The 19,283-nt window shown below is 40.1% G+C and overlaps 1 protein-coding gene across 1 annotated transcript in view; it reads left to right on the top strand.

Annotated features, from left to right (window-relative positions):
- Nucleotides 1-19,283, top strand: part of cntn4 (contactin 4) — a 214,013-nt gene that overhangs the window by 11,633 nt on the left and 183,097 nt on the right. Inside the window, exon 2 of the mRNA XM_049573046.1 lies at nt 14,320-14,456. Coding sequence (XP_049429003.1) covers nt 14,402-14,456 — 55 coding nt within the window. The 5' untranslated portion in view covers nt 14,320-14,401. The remainder of the gene's footprint in view (nt 1-14,319; nt 14,457-19,283) is intronic.

Below are 19,283 nucleotides of genomic sequence, written 5' to 3'. Positions count from 1 at the left end.
ACTGGAACCAAATTCAAGTTTTTCTCTTACAATAAGTTCCATAGCTCAAGCTTGAGTTCAGTTTTTCTTTAGATGAGTTCTCAACATTGGACTGGCACTTGAGATGTGGTAGGGTGATATAGTTTGGAGAAGTCACTCTCCAAGTGAAAGTGCCACCCACAACAGCAGTCTGGCGGGTACACAGTTGTGCTCTAGGTCTGTCACAGTAAACTGCCCCTGTTTGGACCCCTGGGGAAATATAATTGATTTCATCTCTGATTTGAATGGTCTTTATTGATAAAAATCAGCCTGAAAGGTCGTGCTAGGACTGGGATCTAAATAGCATCTTATGGAGAGCATCTCTATTGCACTGATGAAAATGATGAATACTGGCACTGCTACTATGCCTCAGCTATATTATCAGCCCTTGTTATACCTAGACTTAATTATTTCAACCAAGTAGATAGCAAAAGGTGATGAGTGTAAACTTTCAATGATTTGGTGGAATGAATGTTGTATAGACAGACAAAAAAAGGTTTGCTACAGTTAGTGGACTGCAAACAAACAGCTAACATCAAGGTTGTAAACATAAATCAGAACATCAGCTCCTGTGTTTCCTGTTTATTGCTCTGTTCCTCTTCAACCCAATCAGCAGAAAAGATCTGGGCACATTGTACACTTCTGCACACACAGATATGTTACATTTGTACATTATTATGTAGTGCATACGTAGGAACTTTACATTTCTTACAAAGCTGTTGTTAATGTGTCGTTATATTTAGGCACTAAAGCCACTTGGTTATAGATAGGCAAGATCATGTTTTGGGCTTAAAACACCCATGTTTGGGGGCACAAAAGCCGCTGGAAAAGCAGCAGTTGGTCCCAAAAAACAACCAGTATTGGTGGTGGTGGTGGTCGACAGTAGTCTCTATATACAAACTCTACATTCAGTGAATGTAGAATCTGTAGGCAAACCCCGGAGATCTTGCCTCCGGAAGAAGAGCAGAAGAGCCCTGGTTTCTGGTTGTAGGCTGTTTGTAGTCTGCGTGATATTGACCAATCACGTTTGAGCCGGCTGCAGTTGTTGCCAGGTTAAACAGCCCGTGCGGTGAACTAATGAGGCGGAACATAATTGGCGTCACTGCAAACTCTGAATCCATCGCAATGGTTCAGCATATTTACTTGTATATAAACGGAAGCGGAAACAGAAATTCGCCTCCTCCGCCCAAATCAAACCGGAATGCCAAAAAATCAGGGGTCTGCCCCCAGAGGCTGTATCGCTGTCTGCCGGAAGTCAGACGCTGAATACAGCCGATGGGTTCCGAGAATGTGGACGACAATGGTCTGCAGCTTGGCAGCCATCTTGCTTAGGTGTCAAGCCATCCACTATCCCCACCCTCTCCCGATGACAAAGTCAGCTTATATACATGTAATCAGAACTGTTGATATGATATATATGAAACAAACAAATGTTACAAATCTGTGGTTTGCATTAATGTACAATGCCAATATTTGTTTCTGGCAACTACGCTGGGTTGATTGCCTTCTTCCAAGACCTTAGATGACCAAGTCCATGCAGTTTCTTCATTTGCTTTTAATCTTTCAGTTTGCATGTCATGAATCTTTGTTTGCACAAGCAAGCAACCAAAAATGTCAGCTCATGATCCAACATCATATCCTAGAAATGAACTGTAGTTGAAATATTAATGGGTGCCATTTGTGTCAAGGAGAACAATGTGAATATGAAGCACAGCCATTTATTCTGCATACTTGGAAAACCATCTAGGAAGACCCAGCAACAGCGTGGTCAGGGATTCTTTATATACTTCTGGCTTTTAGGTCTACAGTCTGTTAGACTTTATGTAAACTTCAAGTTAAGGTTAACCCTCCACAGAAAAAAAGTGTGCTCATTGCTCGTCAATGTTCTACTCTACACAGAGATCGTGGGAAGGACAACACTCAGCGTTGCCCTTGTAATGTAGGTAAAAATTTTCCTTTTGAGACCACATTCATGCAGGTCCTTGTACACCATGTATACTTATGCTTCCCTTAGAGATACAGTAATCTTTACCTACTGCTTTGGTATCTCATCCTTCACTGCATGTAGCTTAGTGTCTGCAAAGATCTGAGCTGCAACAACTACAGTAAGTCTGTTTCTAATTAAATGTACTCAGGGTTGGTGATCAAAGCTGAGATAGGAGTTGCTGAGTTGCTCTTTAAAAGGAAAAAGAAAAGATCTGTGGTGCTGAAATGCATAATATGCCAGCTGATTGATAGAAAAATGATGATCATTGATCAAGTGTTTATTTATTTAAATAAAAAAATGTCTGCAGGCATGATTACTTGCTTTCCTATCTTAGTGTCATACCATAGGAAAACACCAAATATTTGTTTTACAGACTGTTGGAGAGACAAAATAAACTATTTGAGACTCTCATATCTCGTATATAGGCTGATTTTTGCTCCTGAGTTCAATACTTGATTGTTTATTGTCAGAACAAGAACACATCTGCCAAACAGCCAACACTTAACAATTCTGAGGTAGATTCAAAACAGTTATAATAAAAAGAAAAACCTTCAACAAATAAAAAACAGACAAAGAAATCTTGATTCTAGTCGAAACCATGTCTTTGTACCAATCATTTAAAACAAACTGTAAGGGCTTTTTTAACTGACTGTAGAAAAAAATAAATAGACAAAAATCTCAGTTGGGTCAGGAGTTGCTGTACAAGTTTTACACCCATAATATGTCATTTCTTCTGTTTCTCTGTCAGAACAATAACAGAAGACAGACGATGACATTGTGTAGTAACGTGGGGTCGAGTATCACCGTCGACAGTTTATCTATGACATCATGTTTACAGACAAGGAAATGTATTTCCCGTTTTTAGTCATGTTGTGACGTACAGTATTGTAATAAAATAGCCGGTTCAGTCACGTTAACTTGCTAACTTGCCATTAGCGTCAAATGAGTCGATTATACAGCTACTGTAGCTAAGGTTATGTGGTGAATTCAATTGTGGGGTGGCCTAGTGCTGTTCTCCATGCTCAGAACAGTCATAGTAAAAAAAACTTTATGTGTGTTGATTGTATTTGTAACATTATAACGTAACCATTATACATTACCGTTATAATGTTGTGCATTAGTGGCCAGTCTTGTCTTCTTCTTCTACTACTGCTGCTACTCGTGCTTTTTGTTCTTGGGGTTAATGGCGGGTGGAAAGAAATTGGCATTTAAGGTGCATTGTCGCTCCACTCTATGTGCATATGGGTGATTTAATCATATGGAGGATTTATGGAACATTTATTATATCTATACTGGGAAACCTATATTGAGATAATTCTCAGTATTGTTTTATCGCCCAGCCCTAGCTGCAGCCCTAAAGATATCAGTTGCTCTTGTAAGTAAACAGCTCCCGCTGCGTAACATTTCCATGGTGATCTCAAATACATTAACATGTGTGTGTAATATGTTTAGTTTGAATTCTATTGTCGTGATCATACATGGAGGAGAACTGCAGAAAAAGACTTTGATTTGTGCTATTTGCACAGCGTGTGAGCATGAATCACATTTCATTCAAAGGCTTCCCTACTCTGTTAGTGAATGTTAACCAGTTTGACTTGAAATAGCTCTACAACTATGTGGTTGTGGTGTCATTGTCATCCAAACATAAAGCAATCCGTACATGCCACAATACTATAGGGTCATAAAAGTGGCTGCATTCACAACAGATGTTAGAAACCCACTGGTAGATACACCTCTATTACTGCTGAGCTGTCCCTTCGATCACTGCTGCTTCTGTTTGGCTTTTCGCCCTGATATCATTGAACACTGGACGATGGATCTCCTAGGACCAGTGCAGTACATTAACCAAACGTGTTATCTCCTCCCAAGCTAATTTAATTCAAGGTGTGATTCTGCACCTCCTGCACAAAGACATCAGTTTCCTCTTGGAACAAGCTTTTGCAATAGATCGGTTCTGGACTGTTCTCAGCATCACCAAATTTTGGGCGGCAAACAGTTCACTGATCTCAAGTGGAACTACTGAACATTTTTTTTGCTGTCTATGGTGCAGGATAGATAAAGAAGGAGTAATTTTGAAACAAATAATGTTCTGCTCAAAACTTTTGCAGTTAGCGATACATTTTATGAATCCTTTTTGGTTAGAAATTCCTATTGAGGGTCTCAGTAGCTTTTCAGCAGAATAACCTTGGAACTACTGTGTAAGTACAAAAATTTCCTGCGTGTACACTTATGCCTGTTGTCCTCATTTTGTTCATGGAAAATTAAATTAAGCTGTTAAGTGTATGATGGGCGAAAATCTATCAATCTTTCAATTTACTGGTAATTTGTTACTGACTGAATACATTGATTATATCCTCCCCTTATACCCTGAAGCATCATTAGTCATTTATCTTTGCCAAAGGCAGTTGCAGTTTATTCTACCTTTAAATATCGAATGGGTGAGTGGTGTTCTGCAAATAAGGGATTTATGGCATTATGGATTGAGGGGAGCATCAGCATTACAAAAAGTGAATATCTGTGAATTATAATTACTGTTTACCAGCTGCGACAATGTCACAAAGCTTGGTATTGTTTTCACCTTGTGAGTCTGTGTATGTGTGTGTCATCACGGCAAAATGTGGTCTTGGAGACAGCTATTGTAGCGGAAAAATACCACAGAAGCAGATCTGAATCCTTTGCCAGGTGTTTATATGTCTTACTGTAGCTCTTGTGTGTGGACAGATTGTGCCACCACAACTGTGTCATAACCAATGGTTTATATGCGTATAAAGATGGACAAAGTGTCTCCAATTCCTCCCACTGTACAGAAATGAAGCCAAAATATCTTAGATACAGCTGCCATCATCTTGGGGTGGTGATGTCATTTGGAGCCAGTATCGAGTTACTGTCTATGCACCTGTCCGACCAAGCCCCATTGATTGCGAGCACACTGACTGACACACAACTGAACAAAAATGAACACTTGAATAAACATCAGCATGACAGGAACTACTTAAAATGAAAGAAACGTGCCTTTAATCTTTCAGTTTGGCCCATGTCCCATCCCCTAGGGGGCAGGGTTATGACTTATACTTCAGCCAACAACCAGGGGGCGATCACGTTTTAGCTTCATTTTTGGGGAGCTGTCCTGATGTCCATCTCTACATACAGTCTATACTACAACCAAGGTGCCATCACAAATTTTTCTGGTGTCTAGTTGAGATCACAATATAGGCCGATATTGGAGATGGGTGTGGTCCAACAAGGACACTGGAATTAGGGGGAGTTGGAAGTTTACGCCACTGGTTGACACTCGTTTTAAGTCATGGATCACTGTGGAGCAGCTGGAATGATCTTATTACAAGATTGTCTCTAGTTTATTGGTATTATTAGTATTTGTAGTAGTGGTACTGTGAGAAGTTAGTTGTAACTAGTTGCAGCCATTTTATATAAACCGTAGAGGTAGGCCTGTCATGATAACAGATTTTGCTGGGCGATTAATTGCGTCAGAAATTATTGCGATAAGCGATAATATTGTGTAATATTGTGCTTTTAAGACTGTTTTTATTATTGTTGAAATTTTGTTGTTTTTAGACCATTTTTAAACTTACATAATGATAATAAAGGCATAATGATGCAAGTACACCCTTTTAAAGACAAAGAATATTTATCCATACACGTAAAAAATAAATAAATAAAGACCTTATAAATACAAAAAAAATAGACAGATAGTCAGTCTCTCACTCTCAGGTGTGCAGTTAAGCTCTTTTTGTTGAGATGGTTTTAGAACGAACCCGGCTCACTGGCTCGTCCAAATTACTGGACTCCCCTCTGTCATTTGGTTTAAATCCAAAACACTCCCACACAGGGGCCGTGGCATTTGGTTTAGGAACAAGTTCCATGTCTTTCTCTTATGCTCAACTTTCTTCTCTGCCTCGTCTCCCCCTCATGAAGATTGCTCTATCTGTGTGTGTAGCCCATAGCCCCGCCTCCCCCACAGAAACAAAGACACTCAATGACAAGAGGTTTCCCTCTGTTCATTACGCTAATGAAGCAACTCACCTGGCTGCCAGAAGATGCACGGCAGAGAGACAGAGACGAGGAAATCAAACACGCATTGATATGGCAATTAATCGCAGCTGGAAAAGTTACCGTCTCCCTTTAAATTTACCATGCAATTAACCGACTTATCGCATATCGCGACAGGCCTACATAGAAGTAACAGAAGTAAAAGTGGCAGCAGTCATGGTTGTAGTAGCATTAGTTAAAGTACTGATAGAAATAGGGATAGCATCAGTAGCAGCACTTAGCATATCCTCATACAAAGATTGGTGTGTATGTAGGTTAGTTTGAGGAAAAGACACATGGTGATGACGAACCTTAAAATAACTCAAAGTTCTCTTGGTTTCACGGTCCCAATCACCGGTCTCCTGGGGGAACGTTCTGTGTTTCTTAGAGCCATCCACTGCCCCAACCTGCCTCCTTACACGGACTTTTGGTCTTAATACTACTTTATATACAAATATACCAACGGTATATACAAATTGTGGTGCATTACTCTTCGTAGGTATATGTACAAAGAGTGCATGAGAACAGCCTGCACTATTAGTGGTACTGTAGTACTAGTAGTACTACTGTTATTTAATACCACAGTAACAGTGGAGAAGAATGCTTTAATCCTTTTGTCCTTTTTTTGCTAGTTTTTAATCACTCTACTTCACGTTAACAGCAGAATTAATCCAATTATTTGTGGGTCAGAGTATCACTACAGTTACGGAGCGTCAGCCTTGTTTTTATTTTCCTTGTGTCATCACTGCTTTTGCTTGTTAAGTGCCTTGAAAATTGCCCTTGCAAATGAGTGTAAGAGGAAATGTGTCATAATTTGTGTCATAGTTGCACCGTTACAAGCACTAGCAAGCCTTGTAAACCTAGGCAGTGCCTTCGTTAACACTGCACAGCTGGATATGCTCTGTATAGCCAGAACATATATCAACTTCCATTTTCCTGGCATCAAGTAACTAAATAGATTACAGCAGCAATAGGCACGCGCAAGTTTGTGAAGCTCTCAGTACTGTGTTATCTTTAGCTGCCTGGGTGCTTTATCAGGTTGAGTTGAAAGGCGTGGAGGGAGCCAAAGCAAGCCTCTGATACTGTAAAAACAGACCTAAACAAAAATAGTAGTAGAAAAGAGCCTTCCAACAGTAACTCCAGTTCTATGAGTGCATGCAGTGCCCTCTAATGGGATTTTGCACCCTGACCAGGCTCCAACATGCCACACAGATACAGATCAAAGTATTACCTGCATTAAGTGACAGTGTTGTCCAACATTTCCTCATATCTCAATGACATGATAGATGTCTATGCCTTCCAAACTAACCCATAGTAACATTTCAAAAAGATTGTTATATTATGAACTGCTTGATTAAAGTTAGGGAGAGGGGTCATGAACCAGTCTCAAAGAGTGTGCTTGGTTGCTAGTGTCAGCTAGACAAGATGCCTGCTGTGCTGCAGGGCACTGCAGACCACTGTTTGAGACCAACAAACAACAAAAATGGCTGTTTTTATCCAGTCATCACTGCGTTTGCAGCAGCTTTTTCGGCACCAAACTTTTGTTTTAGGTAGCGTCTTGTTGCTGTTTTTCCAGTGGGAATAGTGCCATGGAAAGCAGTTGGTTTTCACAGGGACGTCACAGCATTTCCAGAGGGGAGTCAGTCCAAGTAATTGGTGGAAACATGCTAACGTTACAGAAGTTAGTAGTAAAGTAAGACCTGTTCATAAATGTTCTGGTGAAGCTCTGAATTTCTTATAAACTGAGGACAACTGCCTGCTGTATATTTGTGTTCATGGTCACATTTACAGAATTTTGTGGCGTGTGATGTACTAGTCAAAAGCGGTTCACATCAGCTACATTTAACTTAGCTTGCTTATAACTTCCATGTCGTCATATATTGAAGTGAAACAACGTCTAACAAGTTGCGGTATATTCTCTAAATAAAAAAAAAAAAAATTACATACCTGTCGATTAGGAAAAGGGCCATCTCGGGATCAGTTTTAAAAACTTTTAATTCTCTCAGCTCTCTCCACTTGGTGAATGCTCGACCGAGGTTTACACACGTTTGGGCTCGAGCCCTATCACTGTCCCATTTAGCCTTCTTCTGTTCTTTTTCTTTTAGATGGTGCTCCTTCTTTATCCGCCATGACATCAAAAGTACAACCAAGTCCTTATAGATACATCTGGTAAAACTGTTATGTGTTCAGCAATGCCTGCTGTGTACCACTTACTTGGAGAACACTCTCTGTAAACACGGCTCCTTCTTCTTCTGTGGTGTAATGACTGCGGGCCGCTGCGGGCGAGTAGAATCATTTCCTCCTTGGGTGCCGTATTCTGGTTTGCTGACTTCCGCTGTGTCCGACCTGCGCGAGTCTACGCTAAATAGCCATATAAAGAAAGGCTTTTTTGTTGCTGTTGGGTTCAAATAAATATGCGGATCTTCAAGGGGGGGTGATACGAACTAGGGACAGTTTTATTAATGGTAAAAAGTTCCGCACAGCTGCTTTAAGGCAAAACATTATCATTTTTTAACCGTGACCGAGTGATTTTTGAGGTTTGACCAATCCACACATTAAACACAGCAACGTTGAAACGTAAAGCTTCAATGTTTTGCTACACAATAACTTTCAAATGTAGCATATGCTTGGTTTGCAGAATTGCACAATGCCAAAATGTTTCTCGAGATTGGGTTGGTGTGATTGAACACTCTGCAGAGATGAGGGGAACTGCAGCTTCAGGTGATAACTCACTGTGAGGAACTCCTTTTACTTTACGCATACTCAGTTTTGGAATTGTTAATGCTAGTGCATTGTCCGTTCAAATCATGCCTGTTGGGCTGATTGCTTGGCCTTTGTTAGGCTGCAGCTGCTGCTTCCTCGAGAACTGCTCATACAAATTCACGCTCAACATGGTGCTTCCTTGGGTCCTGAGCAATACACCTGCATGACAGACTTACACAGTTTGAGATGCAATGGCAAGGTGGGGCTGTTTCTGTAGGCTGCCTCCTCATGCTTACTGACTTCGGGAAGTGAGGATGAGTTTGGTTGTAATGATAGTTTATCCAGCACCTACTGAATTGCAGTCAGTGAACCTGTAAATGCCCGCCATGGACGACATGCTCGACTCAGTCCGCAGGGCCCTAAAGGCCTGCCCCTGCTGCTGCACAGAGCACTGTTCATTTGTTTATTCAAAGTTTTTCAATATTGAACATGTCAGGTGTCCAAATTACATCAAATTTAGACATGTTCTTTGGGTCCCCCAGTATACCCGTAAAGTGTGATGTAGTTCAGATAAACAGTACTGGAGATATGCAACGGATGGACAAACCGACAGAGAGTCAGTCCTTTCTAATTTGATAAAAAATATTGATCAGGGAAGCTTTAACTTCACCATTATTATTTGGAAAGAGGAAAGACCTTCTGTGGAAGTGATGTTATTGCAATGACAACTTGCATTTTGTCTGTTCTTGCTTTTATACAAAATCATGTCCATGTCATTCTCAGTGTAAATGCATTTGGAATTTTGGGATGTGGTGCACTGAGCAATATGGCAGATCACTGTACGGATTATTGTGCTTGGTTGGCAGCAAGACTTACATTTTTGTTGCTCTCAGAAGTGCCATTATTGCAGGACATTTTGTCTTGTTGTTAGGTAGCTTTAATTGCACAAGGCAACATTCCTACTGTATACTTTCTGTTATTGTGTTCATATTGTCAGTTGAATACACTGTATACTTAGCAGTGTCGCCAAAACAGAACTCTGCTATTTTGCCTGTCATGCTCCTGTGCATCATACTTAAATGTTTTGTAATAATTTCATCTATCAAATTAACGCTGATGTGACATTTTAAAAGGAGCCCATCACAGCAGACAAAACAGGCATTAGCCTAATAGGCACAGGGCTCGGTGCTTTCATAAGACACACTTTAATATGCATAAAACTGCTCTCTAGGAGTAAGGCAAAGCCTTGCACCATTGATGTACCCAAGACAGACTCTGACAACCCTCCATATGATTTATGCAGATAAAAGGCCTCGTTTCTGTAGGTGGAGACAGGAGACAGAGCTGGAAGGTAGAGAATCTGAGATTAATGAGAACGTGGCAGTTCCGGGCGCCTTTTTGTATGTGTTTTTCTGTGGTTTTGTTCCACTCTTTCTCGCTGTTTTTTAAAAACTTTGTGCTGTCGATGTTGAATCACAGCAGGGGTGGGATGACAGAGATTCTTCTGTGCTTCTCTGTAATGGCAAAATTACACAAATAGTTGTAATTTTTGAGAGGTTTGTGTCGAACATGGCTCAACTCTAAATATATTTTCACCCAGGAGACGTTAGATTAAAGCTGCTTGTTTCCTAGAGGAGCTCTGCAAAAGGTAGATTTCACTTCTCTACTATGGCTGTATTGCTTTAATTCTTACATCAGTGCAGCTTTTCCAGAGGCAGCTTCTGACATTTCCTCCAACTTCTTCTGTATTCTTCCCTCAGAGTTGCTGGCAAACTGGATAAATCCTCCCTTCACTGTGCCCTATTTACATCCCGCTTTACTCAACTACCCCTTTTAACCAAAGTCCTATTAAACTGGTTCCAAAGTTAGAAAGATATTTGATGTTTAGCTTGGGAATGGAGACTTAAATGTACCTTGTGTAGTTTTTGACAACCAGTGGTGCTGTAGAGCAGTGTTTTCCAAGAGTCCTACCATCTCCACGAGGATGTTTAGCATGCAATGAGCACACGGGTGCAGAATACATTTTTGGAATTTACAGATCTGTTACTCAAACTGCACTCCCAAGATGGTCTCATGAGTACCTGACGCAACACACTAACGTAGCCCCTCATGTTGTTTTTTTGCAGGGCTGTTTTTGCCTGAATGCCAGCTAAAAGTGATAGCCGGGGGGCACCCAGTAGCTGCGTAGTTAAAGGGCACACCACATAACCTCAATGTGCATGGGTCAATACCATCCTGGAGCCTTTCTTGGATGTCATACCCTCTTTCCCCATGTTTCCAGTCTGTTTCTCACACTATCACTATCTTGTTAGGCAAAATGCTAAAGAAATAATCTTTTAAAAAGTGATAGCCATTTCTGTGATGCCCAGTTAGGATAAAGGTCCATAAAGTTAGAGGGAAATGACATTAGAACATGTTCTGTAGAGCTTTTGATCTTGCCTTAGGATCTGAAGATTCCTCAGTATTAAACTTAAACCACATGACTACAGTATATTTAAAGCTGCAGTGCAGAAAGGAACTAGTAATTGGCTACTGCTGGCAACCAATGCAGCATGACTTTTCATGACCTACGTACCAAACTACTGTGCAGTCATTATTTATTGCTTATCACATATACCCTTAAATTGACATCCCTTAAGAAAAATGTACTTCTTAGATTTACTAAATATGACAGGAATTTCAACCCAATCGATAAAATAAATGTTGGCTTACATGTCCGCAAACCACAGATATGTTACATTTGTAGGGCTGTTCTTGTGCATTGTTTGTGAGTATACCTTCGACAAATGCTGCACCAGAATTTGTATACAACCCTCATAATTGAGAATACTGTGATGCGCTGATGGGAATAAAAAGGAAGTCCAGCAGTCTAAAGAGTGAAACTGAAACTCTGCATAAAGAGGCAGGTTGGGGTGGTGGATGGGTCAATCAAACACATGACTTTTCCCCAGGAGACCAGTAATCATTTCCCATGTGAAATTAAGTGAGCTTTGAGTTATTTTACGGTGTCACCGTGTCTTTTTCTATACCTAACCTACGTAAGTTTACTTGCCTAAACCTAAGCTACTTAACTTTATATAAAATATGTTATATGACAGTTGTTAGATGCTAATTTGGGAAATGTTATATGAACCATTGCAAGTGCATTTTTGTGAGATATTTTGTGAATTGTTGGATGAGGATATGTTGCATTTGTCTCGCCTGATGACACACCATCCACTCTCCTCTCCACCTCTGATGTCAAAGTCAGCTCATATACTCATACTCTAAAACCTTGGTGTTATATGTATAAAACATACAAACGTCATGTATATCTGTGGTTTGCAGAAATGCGTAAGGCCAAGTTTTTCTTCTGGCGGCTGAGCTGGGAGCTGGGAAATTTACCTGATTAATTTTTTATTCCTAAATCCAAATTTACAACCAAATGCCATATTTTTGAGCTGATTATCTGTGTCAAACAGTGAATTTCATCCATAACTGAATGCACTGCCTTCCGGTTCCCAGCCCAAGTCCCTATGGACTGAGCTTCTGCTGATATGATATCATATCAATTCTTTGGACAACGATACAGTATTTGCCAATATTACAAAGTCTGCCATGACATGATTTCTATTTGATGCAATTTAGGGGTCTGCGATCGATATGAAACGATATTATATGCCCATTTAACACAGTTTGGCTTTTGGCCATTAAAGATAAAAACAACACATAAATAATGTGAGTAGCTGTAACCGCTTAAGTGCAGTAAAGTTTACTTTAAATTGACTCCACTATAGCACATATGAAACAGCATATGGGATAAGTTAACCTTCAGGGCTTTCTGTCAGTAAGACCTTTCTGGAAGAAATGCTTTCATTTTAACCCAAACCATCATCTTTTTCCTAAAACTTCAGGGTTATCTGGCTTAAAGCCCTGAAAGCAAACTTCTCCCAACAGCCATAAAACATGGACTAACAACATTATTCAACAAAAGAATAAAATTCAGCTCAGTAATAACTGTCAAGGCTCATGGACAAAACAGTTGTTTTTTGCTAGTGATCTATAACAAGCTTAAACATGTTTACATTGCATAAATTAGCCCAGCGGCTAGCGGATTTTTCCTTCTACTTATAGTCTAACAAATTACATGTAACGTTATTATTTTTTACTTACCAGTGGTTTAAGTCACTGCATCTCCCAACAGATCAGCACGGTGGAATTTCATTATGCATGCATGTTTTTTCAGACTAACATTCCTGAAACAGAGCAGCTAATGTTACTATAGTGAGAAGTTAGCGGAGTGAGATGCACGGCCAGCCAGGTAACGTTACGTCGCGTTCTCATAACGCCATTGTTTACATATGGCATGTGCTTTATCTATTGACCTATATTTTCTCTGAATTTCAAAATATTTATTCAGAGTAAATAATGTTATCCTCATCATCTTTGTCTCGGCTGCTTGCCATCTTCCTGCTACTGTTTGACGGTGACACAGGCTTTCAAAATAAAAGGGTATCCTACAGATGATGATATGGATTGATGTTTTCACTTTGCATTGATGGTATTGGATCATTAATCATTGAATCAATGGATCAATTACACCCCTACATGTTATATTGTTATTCCTTGATTTATATCTATATATCTATTTCAGTTGTGTAAGAAACATTCCATGGTGCGAATTTTACCAAAATATTTAACTTTAGCTGTCTCTAACACATCAACTTCTTTTGTACTCGGTACAGCATGTACTAAATGAAGATAATGAATGTGTCTAAAGCTTTGTGTCATGTATCAGTGACTACTTAACAAAAACAATCTCATAATGCTTGAGTTTCCTCTTTGACAGAAAAAATTGTGAAGCATTTTAATGAGCACTGACAGTCTGTTAACGCAACACTTTTTGTTCATCACCTCAGCCTCATTTACACCTTCAGCTTCTTTCCCATCACTGGGGTTTGTGACTCTGAAACCTGCTACCTTCCTGACACTCAACAAACTTTCGAGTTTTAATCCCCACTCCTGGGAGACTCTGTCTGTGCTGAGGGAAAAGCACACAACTGTTGTGAAATTCTTCTAGATGTTTCAGCGTTTTTCATCTTTTGACTTTGCACTTTTGTGAGCATAAAAGCTATGGGGCTTCAAGCAAGAACAATGCTGTCCCTAGAGTTGCTTGGGATATGAAAATGAATGTATATGAGATATTTGAATATATGAGATATTCATGTGCCCACCATCCACCCAGCACTGAAACCCTTTCTTTTGTTTTCTGCGGAGCCACTGTTAGGAAAGTGGAAAAGGGAGTTGCACTGTGGATTTGATGATTAAAGGGAAGCTTAAAAGACTTTATTGCTAACATTTCAAATGGTGGTGATTAAATATGCCATAAAGTCACCGGTATAAGTTTAGTTTATGAGCTATAAATGTACTCCATAATTAAGACTATTGTTGTGCTCTTTGCTGTACATTCCTGCTGTCTTTTTGTGTTCCCACATCTTGTGGAATGAGCATGCTGAGCAGGAGAAACAAAGCCGCTGAGGAGAACCTCACTGCCTTACTCATCACATGTGTTTCTTTTTATGCAGATTGGGAAACCAGAAAGGTGCAAATCGGATTCCATACATTTGTGATTGGATGTGAGACTACTTTGACCCTACAAAATTGAAGATGATGTTGCTATGGAAACTGCTGGTGCTGCAGTCACTTATGGGGTGCCTTGCAGGTAAAGTATCTTATTAAGAACTTTTGATGCATGTCAAAGCTGCCTTTGTGAAGTCCTTATTCATATGTATTTGGGGCAGGTGACAGTATGAAAGCAGAAGTTTAGAAAGGAGCAACCTCAACTAGATTAGCCATGAGCAAACATATTTTTCCCCGCTGATAAAATAATAAGAATGTAGAATCCATTCAACAAGGAAGTTATTGTTAAAGTAAACCATTGTCTGCTTAAGACTTCCAATCACAGGCAATATTGCATTTTGGCTTTGCCTTAGTGTTGCATGTGGCACTCAGAAAGGGTGAGCAATATCATCCTGAATGTGAATGAGGGAAGTGTACTTCATCAAAGCAGGGATGGAAATATTCAGTTTCACTTAGTGTCAAAGCAGTGGCGTTCCCAGAAATGTCATAAGGGTGGCCAGATGGGGCCACTGAAAATCTTGGTGTGGCACACCAACACCAAAAGCCATGACTGGTTTTTAGGAATTTGATTATGGTTTTGCAGCATGTAGGGTAGTTGAAAACTATGTCAATGTGGAGAGTGATGAAATTGCATATGCTTTCTTATTTTCCAGTTAATGTTACTAATTAACCCTAAGCCTAACGCCGGTACAGCTACCATTTTGAATCCCACAGCAATTTTGTTTTAATGTATATTGTGTTGATAGATGTTAGGTGATTCATTGTTCTTCAAACAGGCTGGTTGTCCTTTTCCTTAAAAAGACAAATATACACCTTTGATAGGAAAGAGTACACTGTTTGTAAGGAATAGAACCTTTAAATGGTACATAAACTTGCATTCGTATAGCACCTTTCTAGTCTTCTGACCACACAAAGTGCTGTTACATTACATGTCATACTCACCCATTCACGCACCGTTGGCCAAGGCTATCTGTTGCAAGACACCTAACGTAATGCCTGACTCGTTACCTGACACGCCTAATGCTGGTAACTGTAACCTTTAACTAAGCTTTGTTATTTCCCTGCTGTGTGCAGTTGGACTTGAACGTATGCCTCACTTACCTAATGTGTGTAGATCTCTGACCTGTCTAGGGGGTAGATGGGTTACTCACCCTTCATCAGACCCGACCGCTACCGTAGGCGGCCACCCCAACCCGACGCTTCAGGCGTCCCCTCTGGTCGACGGCCAGGCGGGGCCAGCACAAGTAGCGTTGTTGTGATTTTAGTTCATAGGGGGGTTGAACGCGACCCCAGATCAGGTGAGGTGTGTAGTGGCATTCCCAGATCGGCGGATTTTGTCTCTGGATTTCTGAATGTCTGTCGGAATCTTCTGCAGAAATGTGGCGTGGCAGTCTGTCGGCGTCTCCAGCAGCCAACTTCGACTCCAATCAACTGCCGCCTTTTCAGGTGTGTGAGCTCCTAGGAAGGGGAGTTACCCAATACCCCAAGTGGAACATCGGCCTCTCCCTGCTTCCTAACTCCACCCCTAACCGTACACCTAGGCCTCCTAATTATGTGCCATAACACTATCACACAAGGTGCCAGTTGCTCATCAGTTAAACATTCACACACTCAATTTGGGGTTCAGTATGTAGCCCAAGGACACTTTAGCATGGGGACTTGAGGAAACGCGGATCAAACTGCAAGTCCTCCTATTAATGAACAATGTGCTCTACCTCCTGAGCCACAGCCACCCACGAGGAACAAGCCCTCTTGAGGTTTGGAGAAACTACTGGGCACCCATAGAACCTATTTTCATTTAGATATCTCGAGGTGAGAGTTCAAGGGAGCCCTTTAAATAAATGGCCAGGCCAGTTGTTCCCTCGCCAAAATTTAGCCTAAATTTGGAGCGTTATTTAGCTCCTTTCCCATCAAGCTATGACAACATGGTTGGTACAAATGGCTACCTTGGATTGTCTAGTTTCCCAAGATACCACTACCTCCACACTAGCTTAAAATGAGCATACCACAGCTTCTTAAAGAAAAGGGGCCTGTGGGAAAGAAGACATTACACAAAGCATTTCAATAAGGGATATGAGATGGCAAATATACTGTAATCAGTACAGTGCTGGATAATGCTGTCAGACCTCTGTCATGTTTGCTAAAAACAGCTCCAAGTACAAAGCCATAAATAGTTATGCATTCATTTAGATTTTTATGTATGTTATTGTTACTTGTTGATTGGTCTGTTTGTTTGTATGCAGTTCTTGTTTATTATGTGACAACAGGACAAGAATGTCTATAAAGTTGCCGTGTTGAATAATCATAGATAACACACATACGTTAAAGATACCCTCTGGAGATCTGACCACTACTAGTACTGCGGAGATATAAATAGGTGCTGCGCACTTTAGCCTAATACCTTATCCATGGTGCATATTCCACAAGTAACAAAGTGTGATTTTCAAAAGAAATGTAAAATATGTTTCTGAAGGCCCTTAACACACTAATTTAAATTCATTTCATGTTAGGTTTTAGAGTTACCTGGATGAGTGTAGAGTATAACCAATCCTAATTAGGTCTGTTGAAATTGGTCCACCATTTTAGTTGCAGTATGTCACCAATCAATCAGTGATTCAGTGAAGAAATTAATTATTCAATTAACAAAGTAAATAAGATACTGTAAATTGAGCTACAGATGTTATTCAAGAAATAATGCTGCAAAAGAAGGTTAAATTGAGGTTAATTTCTCAAATTAATATACAGTATAAAAGAACTATGAACTAACAGGAAATCATCAATTTCAAACGTCCATCATTCATTTACCATGCAGTAAAGTTGACTTATAGCTTCGTTATTCCATGGTGCCCATTTCAGCCAGAGGCTCTCTGGCATTGATCACATTTTGATGGAGGACTTTAATTTGTCTCCCTTACAAATAGGAGGGGTCACCAGAGAGCATCAGTTGAATCACTCATGCGTTTAATCAACATGTATTATACGAATCAAGATGAAGAAAAGGCTCTATTGATGAGGTCTCAGTTCTGGTGAAACCCTCCTTCTCATTACTCAGCACCCATTAGGCTGTTGTGAACCCCTTGCCCTCTTGCACATTGAATTATCAGATTTGCTTAAGGGACCCTTGAGCTATGTTGCATTGGCCTTGTGGTTTCACCTGTGCATGTTGCCATTCATCTAGCTCTACATGATCACGTGGCACACAGCAGGTGATAATTGACCAGCATGCTTTGGGTGGAGTTGAATCCTCACGGAGGTTATTTCTGTCATGGAGAAATGTATCAGGCTTCCAAATGTGATCTGATGCAAATCAATAGTCTAGCATACGGATTGTTGATCTTTTTGGTTTATTTTCAAAGTAAAATAGCTTATTTTGGAGAATCAAATTTTTGTCTGAAGTAGCACTGGCATTTGACAGGTCCGTATAACTACTTTGTCCCAAAGTAATGGTGTCATTTCAATCTGAAGTGATGACAGAATGAAGCAGAAACATCAAACTACATATACATCACTATCCAAACTGACTTTCTATAAGTCTAACAGTTTGTTCTAGTTGGCCAAATTTCCTTTCCTTGAACAAACAGGTGCTTTGCATCTCTTTTATTGAGACATATCTACCAGCTTCCTGTGACATCAAAACACCCACGACCATGCTTTGTGTCCTACCCAAAGTGTGTTGTTTAACCACAAAATGTGGGCGTCATGCTGCAGATTTTAGCTTTAGTGTATCACCTACGCTGTCGCCACAAAGAACAAAGTTGATATGTCGAAGACTGCAAAACCTGGAACATGAACAAAAAAGTTCCATCTTTATCTAAACATAAAGAGTAATTCACATCACACACTGCTGAGGAAAGGTTGTGTTCCAAGGGTGAGGTTTCAGTTGTTTGTGTCATTGGAAACATGAGTGGGATTTTGAATGAGGTTTCCTCACCTTTGTGACCCAGAAGTTCCAGTTTCAGTTCGGCTCTACATGGTGTGGTTAAAATTGGAAAAAGGTTGTGGTTATGATTAAGTTTCTTTAAGATATGGTTGGGTTAGATCCCAAGCCTGCACACTGCTGGTGTCCTGGCATGCATTAATACTCTACTGTCCTATTTGTACGTTTCATATGTATCACATCAACTTTTTCTAAAATGACGCAGTATTTATGAGCTGACTTTGTCATCAGAAGGTGGAGTGGATGGTGGATGGCATGTCATGTTGGCAAGACACTTGCAAAGCTGTAGACCACTACATACACTGTTTGGGACCAACAAATAACAAAACCAGTTGTGTTTTTTTTAGCGAATCATTGTTTTGTTTCCAGCGGCTTTTTAGCTACCAAACGTAGGTGTTTTTAGCAGTAGCTGTTTTTCCAACTAGGCGTAGTGCCACAAAAGCAGTTGTTTTTAACGAGACCTCGCTGCATTTCCAGCTAAGATACGTAGTGTAATGAAAAACAATTGTTTTTACTGAGATATCAATTCAATTCCAGGAAGGATTGTACCACCAAACCCAGATATTTTAAGCAAAAACATGATCCTTCCTAATCAGAGCCAAGTGTTTGTTGTGGCTAGAACAAACCACATGTGAACCACAGCACTTCTGAAACATAAAGTTTTAACATATCAGCTGCATAATACCATAGAAATATAAAGTGTCCATTGTTTGCAGAAATGTACAATGGCAACATTTTTTTCTGGCAATTGGGTTCAACCACTGATGTGTGTGCATGTGTGCACAGGCAGGGTTCAGCTGTGGCTTGTTTCTAAGGTTACGTCACCACTGTTCCTACGGTGGATGTTTACATACATTAGTCAACTGTAACTGCAACATGAAAGGATGTATTGCTGCCTTTTCATCTTTGCTTTTTAACAGTTGGAAGCTATAGACTAAGAAAAAATAATTGAATTCACTTTGCCCCTCAAAG

This window comes from Epinephelus fuscoguttatus, linkage group LG1 (genome assembly GCF_011397635.1).
Source record: "Epinephelus fuscoguttatus linkage group LG1, E.fuscoguttatus.final_Chr_v1".
In the NCBI taxonomy this organism is placed as follows: domain Eukaryota; kingdom Metazoa; phylum Chordata; class Actinopteri; order Perciformes; family Serranidae; genus Epinephelus; species Epinephelus fuscoguttatus.
Note: the sequence above shows the minus strand (reverse complement) of the source record. Positions and strands in the feature narration are given on the sequence as shown.